The sequence below is a fragment of the Rana temporaria genome, chromosome 2 (genome assembly GCF_905171775.1).
Source record: "Rana temporaria chromosome 2, aRanTem1.1, whole genome shotgun sequence".
In the NCBI taxonomy this organism is placed as follows: Eukaryota; Metazoa; Chordata; class Amphibia; order Anura; family Ranidae; genus Rana; species Rana temporaria.
Genome location: NC_053490.1, coordinates 66018266 through 66037313, shown reverse-complemented (window position 1 = coordinate 66037313; position 19048 = coordinate 66018266). Strand labels below are relative to the sequence as shown.

Sequence of the window (19048 nt, the reverse complement as noted above, 5' to 3'; positions counted from 1 at the left end):
AGAAGGGCTACTGAACATCTCGAAAGTGCACTGGAAGATTTGGAGTTTCTGGCTGTTCAGGAATGGGAGCTGGAGATCACCTACAGACGGCTGCTAGACTCTGCTCAGCGCCAGGGCTGGGCTCCCTTTGCCTGGGACTATCAGGAAATACCAGTGGACAATGCCGAAATCCTGGCTGAAGAATCGGCAATGTGGCAGAGTAACAGTGTGCTTTGCCAACCTGCCCCCCGCAGCTATGGACGTAGAGGCGGATGCAGCAAGAGCTGACTGACCTTGATGATCCTGTTTCTGCATGGGATGATCGGGGATGGAGGAATCCAGCCTCCTTCCCCAACGGTTAGCTGGAGTGGATGATGTGGAGTCCCCAGCAGAAGTGCTGGCAAAAGGGCAGAGCGACGCTGGCCCTTGCCTAGCACATACAGTGTCTCTACAGCTTCATGAAGCTGGGGCAGACGGCCCCTCTGCCCAGCAGCAGGCCAAGCCCCGGAATGTTAAAAAACACCCAGCTGAAGAACTGGCAGCTGGACAGAGAGTCAATGACCTCTGCCCCACACCTACTGTTTTCAACTACTCCTTGCAGCCAAGATTGGAGGTCATGCGGACAGACTATGTGAGTTCACTTTGTCCGACTAACGCATGTCCAGACCAGGTGGAAGTCTGGGACCTTGTTAGTCGACTTTTAATGGGGGAGAAATGTGACAGACTCTGACCCTCTTATGTCTAAAATCATCCTATGTCCACTAGGGGCATAGGATGACTGAGAAATTATATCTTGGACTACCTGAGATGGGATTAGTATGTAATTCTTATCCACAATATATTCCAGGATATCTGTAAAGAACTATTTACTGGTTGTTGATTCTGAACTCAACGGGTTAATTGTAAGAGTGACTCCTTCATACTGTTAGATGCAGAAGCACAGAAGCGGAGTGTGGGACGTTCCCGTTACAGTGTGTATAAAAGGTCAATGCGTTTCTGGACTCCTCACAGACCCCTGCATCTTTTATTCAGTGCTGCACTCACTAACATTTCTGGATTCTGAGTCCTGGGAAAAGCAAAAACATTGTCAAAGGATCTGCAGGAAAAGGTAGTTGAACTGTATAAAATAGGAAAGGGATATACAAAGATATCCAAGGAATTGACAATGCCAATCAGCAGTGTTCAAACTCTAATCAAGAAGTGGAAAATGAGGGGTTCTGTTGAAACCAAACCACGATCAGGTAGACCAACTAAAAATTTCAGCCACAACTACCAGGAAAATTGTTCGGGATGCAAAGAAAAACCCACAAATAACTTCAGATGAAATACAGGACTCTCAGAAAACATGTGGTGTGGCTGTTTCAAGATGCACAGTAAGGTGGCACTTGAAGAAAGATGGGCTGCATGGTCGAGTGACCAGAAGAAAGCCATTACTACGCAAATGCCACAAATTATCCCACTTACAATACGCCAAACAGCACAGAGACAAGCCTCAAACCTTCTGGCACAAAGTCATTTGGAGTGATGAGACCAAAATTTAGCTATTTGGCCACAACCATAAACGCTACATTTGGAGAGGAGTCAACAGGGTCTATGAAGAAAGCTACAAAGGTGGATTTTGGGGATGTGTGAGCTCAGCACAGGAAATTTGGTCAAATTATTGGCAAGATGAATGCAGAATGTTATCAAAAAATGCTGGAGGAACATTTGTATTCATAAGCCAGGAAGCTGCGCATGGGACGTACTTGGGACGTACTTGGACATTCCAACATGACAATGATCCAAAACACAAGTTCAAGTCGACCTGTCATTGGCTACAGCAGAATAAAGTGATGGTTCTGGAGTGGCCATCTCAGTCTCCTGACCTCAATATCATTGAGCCACTCTGGGGAGATCTCAAACATGCAGTTCATGCAAGACAGCCCAAGAATTTACAGGAATGGGCAGCTTTACCATCTGAGAAGATAAGGAGCCTCATCCACAAATACCACAAAAGACTTAAAGCTGCCATTGATGTTAAATGGGGCAATGCACAGTATTAAGTATTAAGTACTGGGGTATGTAAACTTTTGATCAGGGCCATTTGGGTAGTTTCTGTTGCCATTATGATTTAAAAAGAGTAAACACAGTTGATTGATAAGAAATGGCTTCAGCCAAACACTAACCATGAGTGAAAGAAAAGTTTTTGTGTTATCATTCATATTCTCTGAAAAATGGCCAAGAAATCATAAATTCTGCCAGGGTATGTAAACTTATGAGCACAACTGTAAGTCAGTCAGATTCACTTCAACAATTCACACAGGTTTGAGCATTCAGGAAAGGCAGGCCTACCAACTCAACAGCATCATTATAATATTATGGGTACCCTTGAATATATACTGACTGTATATAGCCTTTGCCTTTTTTTTTTATCTCCTGCTCTTTCATTGCCATAAATTGTTTTTTGTTTTTTGTTGTCTACCTTTTAATGATCTCAAGAAATGCACTGGACGTCAGGCTGTTCCATGGCTCTCCATCAGAATAATGTATATCATTATTTTTACATATGTAGGTGGTGCGACCTCTGGACAAACTTCAGAACACTGTATCATTTCCCAACAAGTAAGACAATGTGCACATACATCTGAAAACAGACCTATATCAACTTATTACTATAGGTGTGCTAATCGTACTTTCTTTGTAACAGACACAGAAATATTTGAGTAGTGTGGATGGAGACCTTAGAAATTCAGGTATGGTTTATTTTTTTTTATTGGAGCTGTGTAGTTTAGGTGGTTTTCTTAAAAAAAAAAAAAAAATGTGTAAAAGAAATTGAGGTAGTACCTATGACATTCAGTCACCTGTTTGTCTTATCCTGCCTAGGAATAAAAATATACCCTGATATCATAACTGCCCTAAGGCAGCTCCAACTGGCATCAGAATAAGGATGTTGGACTTACTGCATCTGCAATCAAAGTTGTAGGCCTAGACTGTGACGCTTTGTTAAATGTTTCATTATAATGAACTTACGTCTTACCATAAAACTAAACTAAAACATACCACCTGTACTTTGACATCAACATTATTTTAATTATTTAGCAAAACCAGGGATTATGCAAGAGATCGTATTTCAATAATGTACAATATTTTATATTACAATATTTTTATTGAGGTTTTGCAAAGAAAGACATAAGTAATAATCAAGAGGAAACTGCACGGATGTCTGTTATACATGCAAAACATTCGGTGGTACCAGCCAGTTTAATAGAAACTGGGCCAAAATTCGGTCCGTGTGTATAACAGCCTGTCTGACAGAATTTGGTCGATTGCGGACATGAAGGGACATGACCGAAAAAGGTCTGCTGATCGGCAATGGCTAAGAGCACTGACCGGTGTGTTCTTGGGGGGGGGGGGTGCGGCGCGGCAGTCCCCCTGTCAGAACAAAGAACCCCAGCGGACATCCCGGCACGGACCTATAAGAAGTCAATTGTGCGCCACCTGCTAGATGCAGCCAAGGCTTGCATTCCACTATGCTGGAAGTCCCAACACCTGCCAACTGTTGCTCAGTGGCTTAAGAAAGTGGACGATATCGGTCGAATGGAGGACTTGATCCTCACTAGTCAACAAAGACAGGAGACATACACAAAGACCTGGCGAATGTGGAATCTGTTTAGGTATTCTGATGAGGGACGGAACCTCAGAGGGGAAGTCCAGGTGGCTGGTCAGATCAGCCCTTGCACAAATGCTCTGGCCCCTGGCGTTTAGAGCCTGGGGACAGGCTCTGTTGCAATAAGGCCATATTGGGCCCCCCCCCAGACCCATGATTCGCACTCACCTTCCCCCCCTGTTGCCCTCCTCCCCCCTCCATCCCCCCTGCTTCTTATTTTATCCTCCTTTATCTTTCCTCCCCCTATATTCTGGGGCTATATCTCGAATCCTCTCTCCCCTGTCTTTACACTCCTCCTTCTGTCTGTCCATTTTTCTCTATTTTAATCTTTGAAAACTGGGGAGGTGGCTGGGCCTATTGGTCCTTGACCCCTGTGGCGGGCACGCACAATTGAATAGCGCAGGATCCCCTCCTGCACACGCATCCTTCCAAACACTACACCTGAGTCCCCTTAAGGGGTCACAGACAACATGATACTTAGTCCTGAACTCGTGATGACGTGTAATGCAACCTTTTGTATCTTCGCCTGTATTCCTATATGCTTGCTGTATTCTGTTGTTGAGGTCCATGTGGACCAGTTTCTCTGCTATGAATAAATAAAAAATAAAAAAAAGAACACAGTAGCCCAGCGGGGGAGATCGCTGTGCTAACGCTCGGTTGAACAAAAAAAAAGCTGGTAGTTTATACCAGGCTTGGTCTAGATCTATCAAAGGCAAGAAATAGCCCTTAATTTATCTATAATATCTACAACCCTTGTGGAATCTAATTATAAAACGCTACTATGATGCTACACAGTCCCCACCAGAGCAGCTAAAATGTGCCCACAAATGTCATCTCAATGTTTTAGATGTTTTAGAAACTGTGGCCAAGTGGGTACCATGCTACACATAAGGTGGTGATGCCCTAAAATAACTAGATTCTGGGTCAGAATCTTCAAATTAGTTAATTCTGTCACCATGGTGAATATCTCTAGGCCACTAGAAGAAGCACTGTTTCATAAAATAGACAATGGACTCTAAAAAGGATAAGTGTCATATATAATCCTAACCGCTAGAATTGTGATCGCAAGGTTGTGTCTACTGACCATGTCAAACACAAATTAAACTGGATTAGGAATAAAGATAAACTCACGTGTACTTAATAGCACCCAAATCAAGTTTGAGAAAGTGGGACTCATGGACATGGTATCAATCAGTTGACAACGTGAAACACCAGAGATAACAATCCTCCCCTTCATCATCTATACATTTTTTTCTTCTTCTCTCCTAATCATTTCCCGTCTTTTCCTCACAATTAGCAAAACAAGTTATTTGGTACTTTCCCATCTTCTCATTTGTAACATGGAATAAGATGGCACACCTATAAAAGGGATTGAAACTATACTGTACATTTTTGTAAGTTAATGCAACAATGACCCTTTTCAGATAACATTGTACTTTATATTGTATGATGATATTATGTGTGCCTGTATCAAAACAAAATTACTTATAGCCACTACTGCACTGTCCAACACTGAAGGAAATGTGACCAAATTCTGAATGTATGTTCTCTTTTGTATGTGAAAACGCTAAAAAGAACATATTAAAATATAAAAATGTTAACTCCAATATAACTAAATGAGAAGACATAACAAAAATAATTTTGTGTCGAAAGGTATTTACTTCAGCTCCATTTGATGTTTAATATGTTTATGATAATAATGGTTACAGGGCAGACAGTGGATGAGACAGCTTCTGCTGGTGACCTTCTAGAAGATAGTCACATGCTTGTGGAGGAGGTAGCAGATAAATACACTGTACCCCTTTCTGGTGAGCTCAGATTTTTTTGGTTGCCTATAAAATGTGTTTCTTTGGCTTGGCTGATTATTATTATACAACTATATACAGTACACATATATGTTTTTGATAAGAAAATAATGGTGGTGGCAATTTAGTTAGGCATAACAGATGGTATTTTGTGTTGAAAAGTATTTACATCAGCTCTATTTAATGCCTTTTTTTTATGGTTAAAATGGATACAGGGCAAACACTGGATGATTCAGCTTCTCCTGGTAACCCCCCAGAAGATGGACGCATGCCTGATGGTGAAGACACTGTACTCCTTTCTGGTAAGTTTTTTAGCTGCACATAAATGTGTTGCTTTGGCTTTCCCAAGTGTTAATAAACATGTATACACATATATATCTTTGTAATAAGAAAATAATTATGGCATCAAGTAAGAAGGCTTAACAGATGGAATTTTGTGTTGAAAAGTATTAAAGTTGCTTCTTTTTAGGCTCCATGCACACAGAAGCTGATAAACTGCAGTTTATTGGCGTTTTGGCATTTTTTTAACCCCTTCCCTACCGGCGCATTGTAAAATGACGCCGGCAGGAACCCTCCCTCGATCCGGGTGGACGTCATATGACGTCCTGTGTTCCCGGCGATCTAGGGCGCGCGCCTGCGACCCGGCGCGGGCACCCGCGATTGCCGCCGGGCACCCGCGATTGCCGGTGATCACGGCAGGAGTGTGGATCTGTGTGTGTAAACACACAGATCCTCCTGTCAGCGTTGGGGAGACCAATGTGTGTTCCCAGTACAGAGGAACACGCATCGGTCTCCTCCCCTTGTGAGTCCCCTCCCCCCTACAGTTAGAACACACCTTAGGGAACATATTAATTCCTTCAGCGCCCCATAGTGGTTAACCCCTTCCCTGCCAGTCACATTTACACAGTAATCAATGCACATTTATAGCACTAATCGCTGTATAAATGTGAATGGTCCCAAAAACGTGTCAAAAGTGTCCGATGTGTTCGCCGCAATGTCACGGTCACAATAAAAAATTGCAAATTGCCGCCAATACAAGTAAAAAAATTAATAAAATAAAAATGCCATAAATCTTTCACCTATTTTGTAGACGCTATAACTTTTGCGCAAACCAATCAAAATAAGATTATTGCGATTTTTTTTTACCAAAAATATGTAGAAGAATACGTATCAGCCTTAACTGAGGAAAAAAAATGTTTTTTTTTTTTTTAAATGTGATATTTATTAAAAAAAAAAGTAAAAAATATTGTGTTTTTTTTTTAAATTGTCGCTCTTCTTTTGTTTATAGCGCAGAAAATAAAAAACTCAGAGATGATCAAATACCACCAAACGAAAGCTCTATTTGTGGGGGGGGGGGGGAATGTGTTAGTTCGGGTACAGTGTTGCATGACTTCGCAATTGTCATTCAAAGTGCAACATCGCTGAAAACTAAAAATTGATCTGGGCAGGAAGGGGGTGAAAATGCCCTGTATGGAAGGGGTTAAAAAAGTCCATAAACTGAACTCTATGTTAGCCTATGTGCCTATGCACACATGGGCGTGTTTTTAGTGTTAATGAGCTTTGGAGTTTATTGGCTTTTTTCTGAACGCTGGAAATTTGTGTTCAAAGTTCCGTTTTTCAGCAGGAAAAAACGCTAAAGAATGCTAAACGCCGAAAAACAATGGCGCCGGCGTTTTTTACGTTTTTTTTTTTTAATCCATTGAAAAGAAAAAGCTAAGAAACGCTACACTGAAAAACGCTAATAAACGCTATTGCAAAAACGTTGAAAGGCTACCTGCAAAGCTACTGGTGTTTTTATAGCTTCTGTGTGCATGGTGCCTAACACTTTAATATTTTTTATGGTAATAATGGATGCCAGGCAGACATCAGAGAAGCCTGGTGAACTTGATGAAAATGAATGCATGCTTGTAGAGGAAAATAACACACGCAGATGAAGACACTGTACTTCTTTATGTTGAGTTCAGATTTTCCTGCTGCCCATAAAACAGGGTTTGACAAATTTGCTTAGAATCTAGGAGCCAGCTAAAAAAGTTAGGAGCCATAAAACGCACCCCGTCCCGACGAGCTTGCGCGCAGAAGCGAACACATACGTGAGCAGCGCCCGCATATGTAAACAGTGTTCAAACCACACGTGAGGTATCGCCCCGATTGGTAGAGCGAGAGCAATATTTCTAGCCCTAGACTTCCTCTGTAACTCAAAACATGCAACCTGTAGATTTTTTTAAACGTCGCCTATGAAGATTTTAAAGGGTAAAAGTTTGTCGGCATTCCACGAGCGGACTCAATTTTGAAGCGTGACATGTTGGGTATGAATTTACTCGGCGTAACATTATCTTTCATAGTATTAAAAAAAATGAGGATAACTTTACTTTAAGTGCGCTTGTAAGACCGCTGCGCAAATACGGCGTGACAGAAAGTATTGCAACGATCGCCATTTTATTCTCTAGGGTGTTAGGATAAAAATATATATATAATGTTTGGGGGTTCTAATTAGAGGGAAGAAGATGGCCGTGAAAAATAGTGAAAAATTACATTAGAATTGCTGTTTAACTTGTAATGCTTAACTTGTGATACCAACGGCCACCACCAGATGGCGCCAGCTCGCACATCTGGTGGTAATAACTTGTAATACCAATGACTCACCACCAGATGGCGCCCACCTTCCAAGCCAAGTCGCCAGGACACCATTTCTAGTCGCCATGGTGACCTGGCGCCCGGGATTTGTCGAGCCCTGCCATAAAATGTGTTGCTTTGGCCTTGCCAAGTGTTAATATACATGTACAGTATACATATATATCTTTTTACTATGAAAAGAATAATGGCAACAAGTAAAAAAGTACTGTATTTATTGGCGTATAACACTCACTTTTTTACCCTGAAAATAGAGGGTAAACTGTGCCTGAAACTTCCCTCTTATGCCGCGTACACACCATCACTTTATGTGATGAAAAAAAATGAAGTTTTTAAAAACGTCACTTTAATTGACCGTGTGTGGGGGAAAACGTTGTTTTATGTCTTCTAAAAAACGACCAAAAAAAATTGAAGCATGCTTCAATTTTATGTGTCGTTTTTCAAAACGTCAACTTTTACTTCACAGAAATTGACCGTGTGTAGCAAAAACGTCGTTTAAAACGAAGTTTTTTCATCCGCGCATGCCCAGAAGCTACTTATGAAGCGAGCTTCAATGGAAAAACGTGGTGGAACGTAACCTCGCTTTGCTAGAACATTGTGAGAAAACGATGGTGTGTAGGCAACTTCGTCTTTGAAAATTGAAGTTTCAAAAACGTCGTTTTTTACTTCACAGAAAATGTCGTTTTTTTTCATCACATAAAGTGATGGTGTGTACGGGGCATTAGAGTTAGGGTGCGTGTTATACGCTTGTGCGTGTTATACACCGATAAATACGGTATGTATAAAGACTACGTATTGATTACTCAGAAAACATAAGTAAAGAACAATACATGTATAAATGGGCATGAGTGGAGGATGGACAGTGCAAAAGATTGGGCAAGAGTATTGCAAACTACCAGCCTCACATACAGTGCCATGAAAAAGTATTCCTACCCCTTGACATTTTCCACATTTTGTCATGTTACAACCAAAAACGTAAATTTATTTTATTGGGATGTTATGTGATAGACCAACACAAAGTGGCATATAATTGTAAAGTGGAAGGGAAATGATAAATGTTTTACAAATAAATATCTGAAAAGTGTGGTATGCATTTGTACTCCCCTGCGTCAATACTTTGTAGAACTACCTTTCGCTGCAATTACAGCTGCAAGTCTTTTTGGGGATGTCTCTACCAGCTTTGCACATCTAGAAAGTCACATTTTTGCCCATTCTTCTTTGCATAATAGCTCAAATCCTGTCAGATTGGATGGAGAGTGTCTAATCAGCAATTTTGCATGACTAATAGTTGTCCTGTGGACAGATTCCCACCTGAGCTGTGGATCTCTGCAGCTCCTCCAGAGTTACCATGGGCTTCTAAAGGTAAAATATTTTTTCCTAAATAGCTTTCATTTACCTTAGTGCAGTCCTCCTTCACTTACCTCATCCTTCCATTTTGCTTTTAAATGTACTTATGTCTTCTGAGAAATCCTCACTTCCTGTTCTTCTGTCTGTAACTCCACACAGTAATGCAAGGCTTTCTCCCTGGTGTGGAGTGTCATGCTCGTCCCCTCCCTTGGACTACAGGAGAGTCAGGACGCCCACTAACACACAGCTCCATTCTCTATCTGCAACGTAAAGAGCGTCCTAACTCTCCCGTAGTCCAAGGCAGGGGGCGAGCATGACACTCCACACCACGGACAAAGCCTTGCATTACGGTGGTGAGTTACAGACAGAAGAACAGGAAGTGAGCATTTCTGAGAAGAAATAAGGACATTTAAAAGCAAAATGGAAGGATGAGGTAAGTGAAGGAGGACTGCACTAAGCTAAAGGAAGCTATTTAGGGAAAAAATTTTTTCCTTTACAACCCCTTTAATCCATCTTGACTGCAGATGGTGCCTTTAGGGAGTCCCTAAAAATATAAAAGAGAATCGCAATAGTAAAGTACCAAAAAAAAGCTTTATTAAATAATATGATTTAACTCTCATATGTGAAGTTCATCATCAGCATATTATAAGTGCATTAAATCCATCAGGCTGCAGGTGCAAACTTCAGCATCACAGCACTCACACAGTTCCATCTCCGAGCATGATGTCGTCAGCACACCCATCGTACACATAAGCGTTTTGTCAAAGTGACTTCCTCAGGGTCTGATGGGAAGTCACCGTCATCACGCTTTTATACAATTACCATCCAACAGGACCACCCCAGGATAGGTGCATTTGACCTGCACTTGATATCCTTCTGACCTGCATTTCACCTCCTTCAAGTGGGTTTTACTTTCTTATAGACATATATGGCAATGCAAGTCCATGGACACAGGCTCTAAATGAGCAGCCAACTACCGGGGTTTACAGTACATGAGCTTACAGAAGACAAATCCCTTTGTTTCAGTGGTATTCAAGGTTCAAGGTAAATTTATATTTCAAAGGGATCTGTAACTTTTCTATGCGCCCCCCCCCCCCCCCCCCACCCCCATGCACTAATACAGTTTTGCTGTAATTTAATGGCTTGTTAAACAAGCATTTTCATTTGAACCCATCCTGCAGTGTGGATTTACTTATAAAGTATTTTATTTTCAAGAAATAGGAAATAATATAAAGACAATAAATCACAATACATCTAAGGCCCCATACAGACGAGAGGATTTATCCGCGAATACGGTGCAGCGGACCGTTTCCGCGGATAAATCCTCTCGAGGATTTGTGCGGATTTCCAATGTGATGGAGTGTACTCACCATCGCATTGAAATCCGCGCCGAAATCCTCTGGCGATGACGTGTCGCGCCGTCGCCGCGATTATGACGCGGCGACGTGCGCGACGCTGTCATATAAGGAATTCCACGCATGCGTCGAATCATTACGACGCATGCGGGGGATCCCTTCGGACGAATGGATCCGGTGAGTCTATACAGACCAGCGGATCCATCCATTGGGATGGATTCCAGCGGATAGATTTGTTTAGCATGTCAGCAAATATTTATCTGCTGGAATCCATCCCAGGGGATAAATATCCGCGGAAACAGATCCGCTGGAGTGTACACACCATAGGATCTATCCTCTGAAACCCATTCGCTGGGATTTTTCAGCGAATGGATTCTATCGTGTGTATGGGGCTTTAGTGTAATCAAGATACCTCCCGAGAGGGATATAACAAAAAAGAAAGGATAATCAACAAACAATAAGCGAATATAAACAGAACAGATTAAAAAAAAAGGGAAAAAATAACATCGGAGATACAAGAATATTGGTTAGGGTAGCTTAAGCATCAAATAAGAGGCTAGACTATGCCTAAGAGGCCCCTGAAATGCTGGCCATATGAGGAACGGGTATCCCTATCTCTCCGCGGCACCCTTATAGGGATCAAGCTGTGCCCCGAAGAGAGGACCTTCAATCCCCCACATGAACTTAAATTATAGTCTTTCTAGACTCTATTAAGTCTGCAGTGTGGATTTAGTGCTACTTTCACCCAGAGATCAAATAAATTGGTCTGAAATGGCACACCAAAGCAATGTCATGCCAACAGTTTTGGATCCTGGAGCAAAGATACACACAAGCCTGGTTTCCCAGACTACACCAAAATCTGGTGTCTCTGGGGAACGGTACACCAGCAATTAAGGTTGCTGAAAACTCTGCCAAGAAATTTAACAATAATAAAAATAAGGTAGGATATGTGGAGAATGTAAGGAGCTGCATTTGGTGGTGTCTACATAACAGGATATGTGCAAATTAAAACATGTTTAATCCCCTGATGTGGTTTTATTGAATGATTTACAGGATTTCCTGCAAATGCTGGCAAGCTGATGAATCTAGGCATTGACCAAAAAGTAAGAATTTCCTGAATGTAATTACCTTTTTATGCCCAGTAAACATTGGTATTTGATTATATCAATGTATTCAACTATCATTTTTTTGTATGTGTTTGTCAGTGTCCTGCATATGATATGCCCTTGGTATTTTACTCTAAAGAGTCCCTTTTTCTGCTATTTTATTATGTTGTTGTAGACAGATTTTGGATTAACTTTATCCTGTATGAGCAGAGCACAAGCTTGGATGTACTTAGAGGTTGAGTGCAATCAGGCCTGGACTGAGCCAAAAAAAAGACCCGCCACCCAGGCATTTTAGACTGAGCAGCCCATGATTCCGGTCCCTTCTTCACTCTCCATCCTGACAGATCCCAGAAGCCAGTGGGAGAAAGGAAAGGAGAACCTGTCAGAGCTGCAGGGGGTGAGGGGGTCTGGGAAAGAGCACAGGGGTGGCGGAAATGACAGGTAGGGGTGGAGAGCACTGGGTGGGGGTAGAGAGCATAGGGGGGGCGGAGAGCACTGGGGGTGCCAGAGAGCACAGGGGGAGCAAGAGAGCACTGAGGGGAGCTAGAGTGCACTGGGGGGAAGTAGAGAGTACAGGGGGTGGAGGGCTGGAGAGTACTAAGGGGGGGAGAGAGCATTGGGGGGGGGAATGGAGAGCACTGGGGGGGAGATGGAGAGCAGTGTGGGGAAGCTGGAGAGAACTGGGCGGAGGCTGGAGAGCAGGGGGGGACAGAGCAGTGGGGGGGAGCTGGAGAGCAGTGGGGGAGGCTGGAGAGCAGTGGGGAGAGCTGGAAAGTACTGGGGGGGCCAACAAAAGAAGTTGGACAGGAGGAGCGGGAGGGCAGCTGCATATAGAGGAATTGATCTTTCCATATTCCTCCTGCAGCCACTGAATGCCTGCTTCGCCTCCTCTCCTTCCTGCAGGAATTCAGGAGGAATATGGAACGATCAATTCCTTTTACAGTGCCTTGAAAAAGTATTCATACCCCTTGAAATTTTCCACATTTTGTCATGTTACAACCAAAAGCTTAAATGTATTTTATTTGGACTTTATGTGATAGACCAAAGCAAAGTGGCACATAATTGGGAAGTGGAAGGAAAATAATTGGTTTCTAACGTTTTTTACAAATAATTTTCTGAAAAGTGTGGCGTGCATTTGTATTCATCCTCCTTTACTCTGATACCCCTAACTAAAATCTAGTGGAACCAATTGCCTTCAGAAGTCACCTAATTAGTAAATAGAATCCCCTGTGTGTAACTTCATCTCCATATAAATACAGCTGTTCTGTGAAGCCCTGTAACAGGCGCTCCGCGCGCCTGTTACTTTCTATTGACAGGCGCTTTCGGCGCCGTAGTGCGTTCCATGCTGGAACGCATACGGCGCTTGCGCGATGACGTCATCGCCCGGCGCCGTGCTGCGTTCCAGCGTGGAACGTGGAAGTGCGCCGTGCAGTACGGCGGTCTCCTTGAATCAGTGCGTTGCACTGCAGCTGCATACCTGCCTATAAAGGCACTCGTTGCACACTCTGTTCTATTATTGTCAGCCGTAGTTCAGCCACGCTACTGAATGGTGTCATCGCTCCCCAGCCTGCAACACCGCTCTAGGCAACAACTACTCTTTTAGTGCTGTTGCACCTGCTACAACTCCTATTTTCTATGTGTACTCTCAAAGTACCTGAGCTATATTGCTTGTCATACGCAACTATTAGTTGTCACTACAACTCATATTTACTACGTGCTTGACTCAAGTATAAATTGCTTATAGGCCTTGTCCTACTTGTTGAACATGTTCTCGCTAACTTTTCTATGCTAAGTGTAGATGGTATTTCATACTATCTCCCTTAGTGGCCTAATACATCCCTATATGTAATAAGTGATATGATGCAGAGAACCCCCAAACTCCTGTTGTGAGCAGTGACGCCTGGGGTCCCTTACTGATAATCACTTGCATATAGAGGTGTATTGGAATCTCCAGAAATATATATTTTAAACGCTAAGCTCTGGTCGCATGTTGTAATGCGTCCATGCTTAGTAGCTCAACACCTTTCTTTATGCGACAGAGAGATGATGTAGAGATCCCCCAAACTCCTGTTTGTGTGGAGTGATGCCTGGGGCCCACTACGGAGTTGTCACATAGAAAAGCACATTGAAATCCTTGCTAACCGCAGTTGTGGTTCACTTCGTTCACCAGTGCTGTTACAAGCCCTCAGAGTTTTGTTAGAGAACCTTAGTGAACAAACAGCATCACAAAGGCCAAGGAACATACCAGACAGGTCAGGGATAAAGTTGTGTAGAAATTTAAAGCAGGGTTACTCTTTCACGGAGCAATGTTCAATCCATCATCTGAAAATGGAATGAGTATGGCACAACTGCAAACCTTCCAATATATGGCTGTCCACCTAAGCTGACACGTCGGGCAAGTAGAACATTAGGTAGAGAAATAGCCAAGAGGCCCATGGTAACTCTGGAGGAGCTGCAGAGATCCACAGCTCAGGTGGGAGAATCTTTCCACAGGACAACTATTAGTCGTGAACTCCACAAATCTGCCTTTATGAAAGAATGGCACGAAGAAAGCAATTGGTGAAAGAAAGCCATAAGAAGTCTCATTTGCAGTTTGCGAGAAGCCATGTTGGTGACACAGCAAACATGTGGAAGAAGGTGCTTTGGTCAGATGAGACCAATATTGAACTTTTTGGCCTAAAAACAAAATGTTATGTGTCGCATAAAACTAACACTGCACATTACTCTGAACACACCATCCCCACCGTGAAACATGGTGGTGGCAGCATCATGTTGTGGGAATGCTTTTCTTAAAGCGTAGTTCCATCCAAACGTGCAGGGGAGTGTGTACCCTCTTTTTAGTGGGACTTCCTCTCCCACTTACTCTTTTTTTGGCTGCCTAGGCGACGACTCCTCTCGCCTAGGTGGCCCCTCCCTGCCAGCGATCTTCTGGGACACAACTCAGGTCCCAGAAGATCGGCTGGCCAATAGGAGAGTGTAGTGCGACTTGTGCATGTGCAGTGCTCGCCAGGCCGTGAAGCCGTAAGCTGTCACGGATTGGTGCCCATAGTTACTATGACGGCGCCAAGAAGGGGGAGAGGAGCAAGCTTCCGGGCGACTGCATCGCTGGACCATGGGGCAGGTAAGTGTCGGTTTATTAAAAGTCAGCAGCTATGCTTTTTGTAGCTGCTGACTTTTAATAAAATAAAACACGGGTGGCACTCCGCTTTGATCGGGGAAAGGGAAGCTGGTCAGAATTGATAGGAAGATGGATGGAGCCAAATACAGGGCAATCTTAGAATAAAACCTGTTAAGCCCTGTACACACGATCGGATAGCTGACGGATTCTAATCCGATGGATTTTTTCGTCGGATATCCGATGAAGCTGACTTTCATCCGTGTTGCCTACACACCATCAGTCAAAAATCTGACCGTGCCAAAACGCAGTGACATAAAACACTACCACATGCCGAAAAAAAATGAAGTTCAATGCTTCTGAGCATGCGTCGACTTGATTCTGAGCATGCATGGATTTTTATCCGATTTAGTTCCACACAGACGATTGTTTTTTTCTATTGGCTTTTTATCCATAGGAAAAAATTAAAACATATTCTATTTTTTAACACTGATGGAAAAAAAGACCGATGGGGCCCAACACGATTGGTTTGTCCGATGAAAACAGTCCATCGGTCTGTTTTCATCGGACAAACCGATCGTGTGTACACGGCTTTAGAGTCTGCCAAAGACTTGAGACTGGGGCTCAAACATACAACCAGAGCTACAACGAAATGATTTAGATCAGAGCATATGTATGTGTTAGAATGGCCCAGTCAAAGTCCAGACCTAAATCCAATTGAGAATCTGTGGCAAGACTTGAAAATTGCTGTTCACAGACGCTCTCCATCCAGTCTGACAGAGCTTGAGCTATTTTGCAGAGAAGAATGGGCAAAAATGTCCCTCTCTAGATGTGCAAAGCTCATAGAGACATCCCCAAAAAGACTTGCAGCTGTAATTGCAGTGAAAGTTGGTTCTACAAAGTATTGACTCAGGGGGGCTGAATACAAATGCACGCCACACTTTTCAGATATTGATTTGTAACAAATTTTGAAAACCATTTATCATTTTCCTTGCACTTTACAAATATGTGCCACTTTGTGTTGGTCTATCACATAAAATCCCAATAAAATACATTAATGTTTTTGGTTGTAACATGAAAAAATGTGGAAAACTTCAAGGGTTATGGCCCTTACTGGGCAATTGCTGAGATTTAATCCTTTGCAGCATTTACTGGGTCTCAGATGATTTGCTCTACATGTACAGGAAAGCAATAAAATCAGTAAAGCACAGTCACTGTACAGCATATATATTGTAGATGAATGTCTACATTCACAAAACTACAACCAATCATTTTCTTTCCATTAAACTAATCATATATACTGTATATCTAAGACGCTTTTAAATCACTGTATATTCTATTTTATCTATTGAATTATTTTATAGGAGAAATATATCCTGATAGTAAAAAGTCTCTATTGTTTGCTTTTAGAGTAAACTGATGGAGAGTTATAAGGAAGCTGAAAAACAGATGTCAAGGACTGGAGATAGGACAAAAGGTTGGTTTAAAATGGTTTTACATAACTCTAAATGTGGTATAGGTCATTAGACATTATAAAACAATACTTCCTGACCACATCTGTTAGCTCTATGTAGATTATAAAATAATTAACCAATAGGCTATATAAAATATATAGACATAAAAACTTGGTCAATCAAGTCATTTGGAGTAATTTCAACCTCTCATCGTGAAGCCTGCTTGGAATCTCCCATTGTACCTGGCACAGCAAAACCAACTGCAACCAAGATGATATGGAATCGTTGGCGTTCATCCAACTTGTTCTAACTTGTTCTAATTTTGCTACCTATTTAAGCCAGGTGGACAGGAGGGTGTGCAGCCATGTGGGGGGAGGATTGAGCCAGGTGCACAGGAGGGGGGTGCAGTGAGGTGGACAGGATGGAGGTGCAGACAGGTGGACAGGAGAGGGGGTGCAGACAGGTGGAGGAATGGTGCCAGGTATACAAGAGAGGGGTGTGCAGCCAGGTGTAGGTATGGAGCCAGGTGGACAGGAGAGGAGGTGCAGCCAGGTGGAGGGAAACCATAACGAGGTGGACAGGAGAGGGGGCAGCCAGGTGGAGGGAGGATGGAGCCAGGTGGAGGGATGGAGCCAGGTGGACAGGAGGGGGGTGTGTAGCCGGGTGGAGGGATGGAGCCAGGTGGACAGGAGGGGGTATAGCCAGGTGGAGGGATGATGGAGCCAGGTGGACAGGAGGGGGGATGTAGCCAGGTGGAGGGATGGAGCCAGGAGTATAGGAGGGGGGTGTAGCCAGGTGGAGGGATGGAGCCAGGTGGATAGGAGGGGGGTGTAGCCAGGTGAGGGGAGCATGAATGAATGAATGAAAACTTATATAGCGCGACACATGCGAACTAAATCGCCTCTGGGCGCTTGTTGTTCCTGTCTCCTTTGATATCAAAAGAGATGAGTTTTGATCTTTCTCCTGAATGCTAAGTGGTTCTCCTCCAAACGAATGCTGGTTGGTAAAGCGTTCCATAGTCTGGGACCCTGGACCGCGAATCTTCTATCTCCTTTGGATTTGTAGTTGGCTTTCGGTATCTGGAACAGGTGGATAGGAGGGGGTGTAGCCAGGTGGAGGGATTGAGCCAGGTGGATAGGAGGGGGGTGGAGCCAGGTAGAGGGATGGAGCTAGGTGGATGGAAGGGGGTGGAGCCAGGTGGAGGGAGTCACACACCAGTGAAAAGGTCTGACTGGAACATGGAAGCCTTCATCCCCAGCGCTTCCTCCGACCACCTGACAAGTTCTTACCTTAGGGCACTGCTTTCCAGCTCCCTCCACATGGCAGCGGGCATCAGTCGGTGTCACAAGTCCCAGGATTAGAAGCTGGGGTCTCCTACAGGCTGTGAGTTACAGCTCACGCACAGGAGACCTCCTCCAGCTCGTCCCCCATCCAATCAGCTGCTCATTTGGTTCCACCCCCGGGCTCCGGCGGACAACCGTGGAGAGGCTTGGTAAGCAGGGCGGGCTGCAGGAGCAGCTTTGCTTTGGGCTCCTCAAAGACAAATGGCCCGGTGGCCTTGGCCCAGCATGAGTCCTATGGCCAGTCCATCCGGCTGTCTCTGTACACAATGCTGCTCGTCCAATGGCTGCAGATCACCCAGGGAGGGAGGCGGGGCGGGCAGAGAGCTAACACCCATGGCTGCTGGACATTGGTATGGTCTCCCCTGGCTCTGGGGGAGGGGGGATCTGCCAGCCAGATGGAGCCGCTTCCCACTACACTCCGCATCGTACCACCTGCCAGGGGGGAACCAATCCTCTCGGGGGGACCCAGCGGCTGTGGCTGCGCCCCTAGGCGGCTGCCTAGTTCACCTAGTGGGAGCGCTGGCCCTGTTTACTAGTTGGAAAGTGGTGGGTGTGATATTCCAGCATTACAGACTTGGGTCTTCACTGCATAAATAAATCATTCATTCTCACGCACTACCTTCTACTGAAGTATACGTCTCCCTACGTAGCACGTCAGTACTATCATTTGTTCCCTCTATATACTGTACCTCCTATCCTACAGTCAATCAATGTTCTATATATCCAGATGTCACCATATATTTGTGTAAATTATATATTCAGTCCATACACTTATTCTACGTTTACCATAAAATATTGTGCACAGACATAAATATAATGCAGTATAATTTAAATATTATGCACACCAAAAGAACTCCAATTTTATACACGAAAATCAAACATCCCAAATATTGTCCATCCTGATGGGAAATTAATAAAGCCCTTGTGACAATATATATTCTTCGCATATGTTTTCTTGTGTTCTTCTTCTAGTGCTCCACCACATAACTACACACTTGTTCGGTTGTGCCCTCACCTCTGGTAGTTGACCTTAGTTTTAAAAGGTCTATTAAAGCCTTTTCCCTTCATAAAAGACCAGTATACAGAAAGGACCAAAAGGGTATTAGCTTAGTAAATGAGGTAAAGCTTCACTTTGCAAATAATACCCAATTACATGCAATGAAAACAATGAAGAAAAACAGCATTTTTGCTTGCACATGATTGGATAATGGAAGTCATCAATCAATGGCTAATTTTTTAACTAATACCCTCCCAGGAGTCAGCAGGG

The 19048-nt window shown here is 43.5% G+C and overlaps 1 protein-coding gene across 2 annotated transcripts in view; it reads left to right on the top strand.

Annotated features, from left to right (window-relative positions):
- LOC120929095 overlaps positions 1-19048 on the top strand; it is a 106596-nt gene that overhangs the window by 71968 nt on the left and 15580 nt on the right. Inside the window, exons 18-22 of one of the 2 annotated variants that reach the window (XM_040340303.1) lie at positions 2531-2580; positions 2666-2711; positions 5646-5732; positions 11817-11866; positions 16395-16461. In XM_040340303.1, coding sequence (XP_040196237.1) covers positions 2531-2580; positions 2666-2711; positions 5646-5732; positions 11817-11866; positions 16395-16461 — 300 coding nt within the window. The remainder of the gene's footprint in view (positions 1-2530; positions 2581-2665; positions 2712-5645; positions 5733-11816; positions 11867-16394; positions 16462-19048) is intronic. The other variant, XM_040340304.1, reaches the window with a different exon arrangement.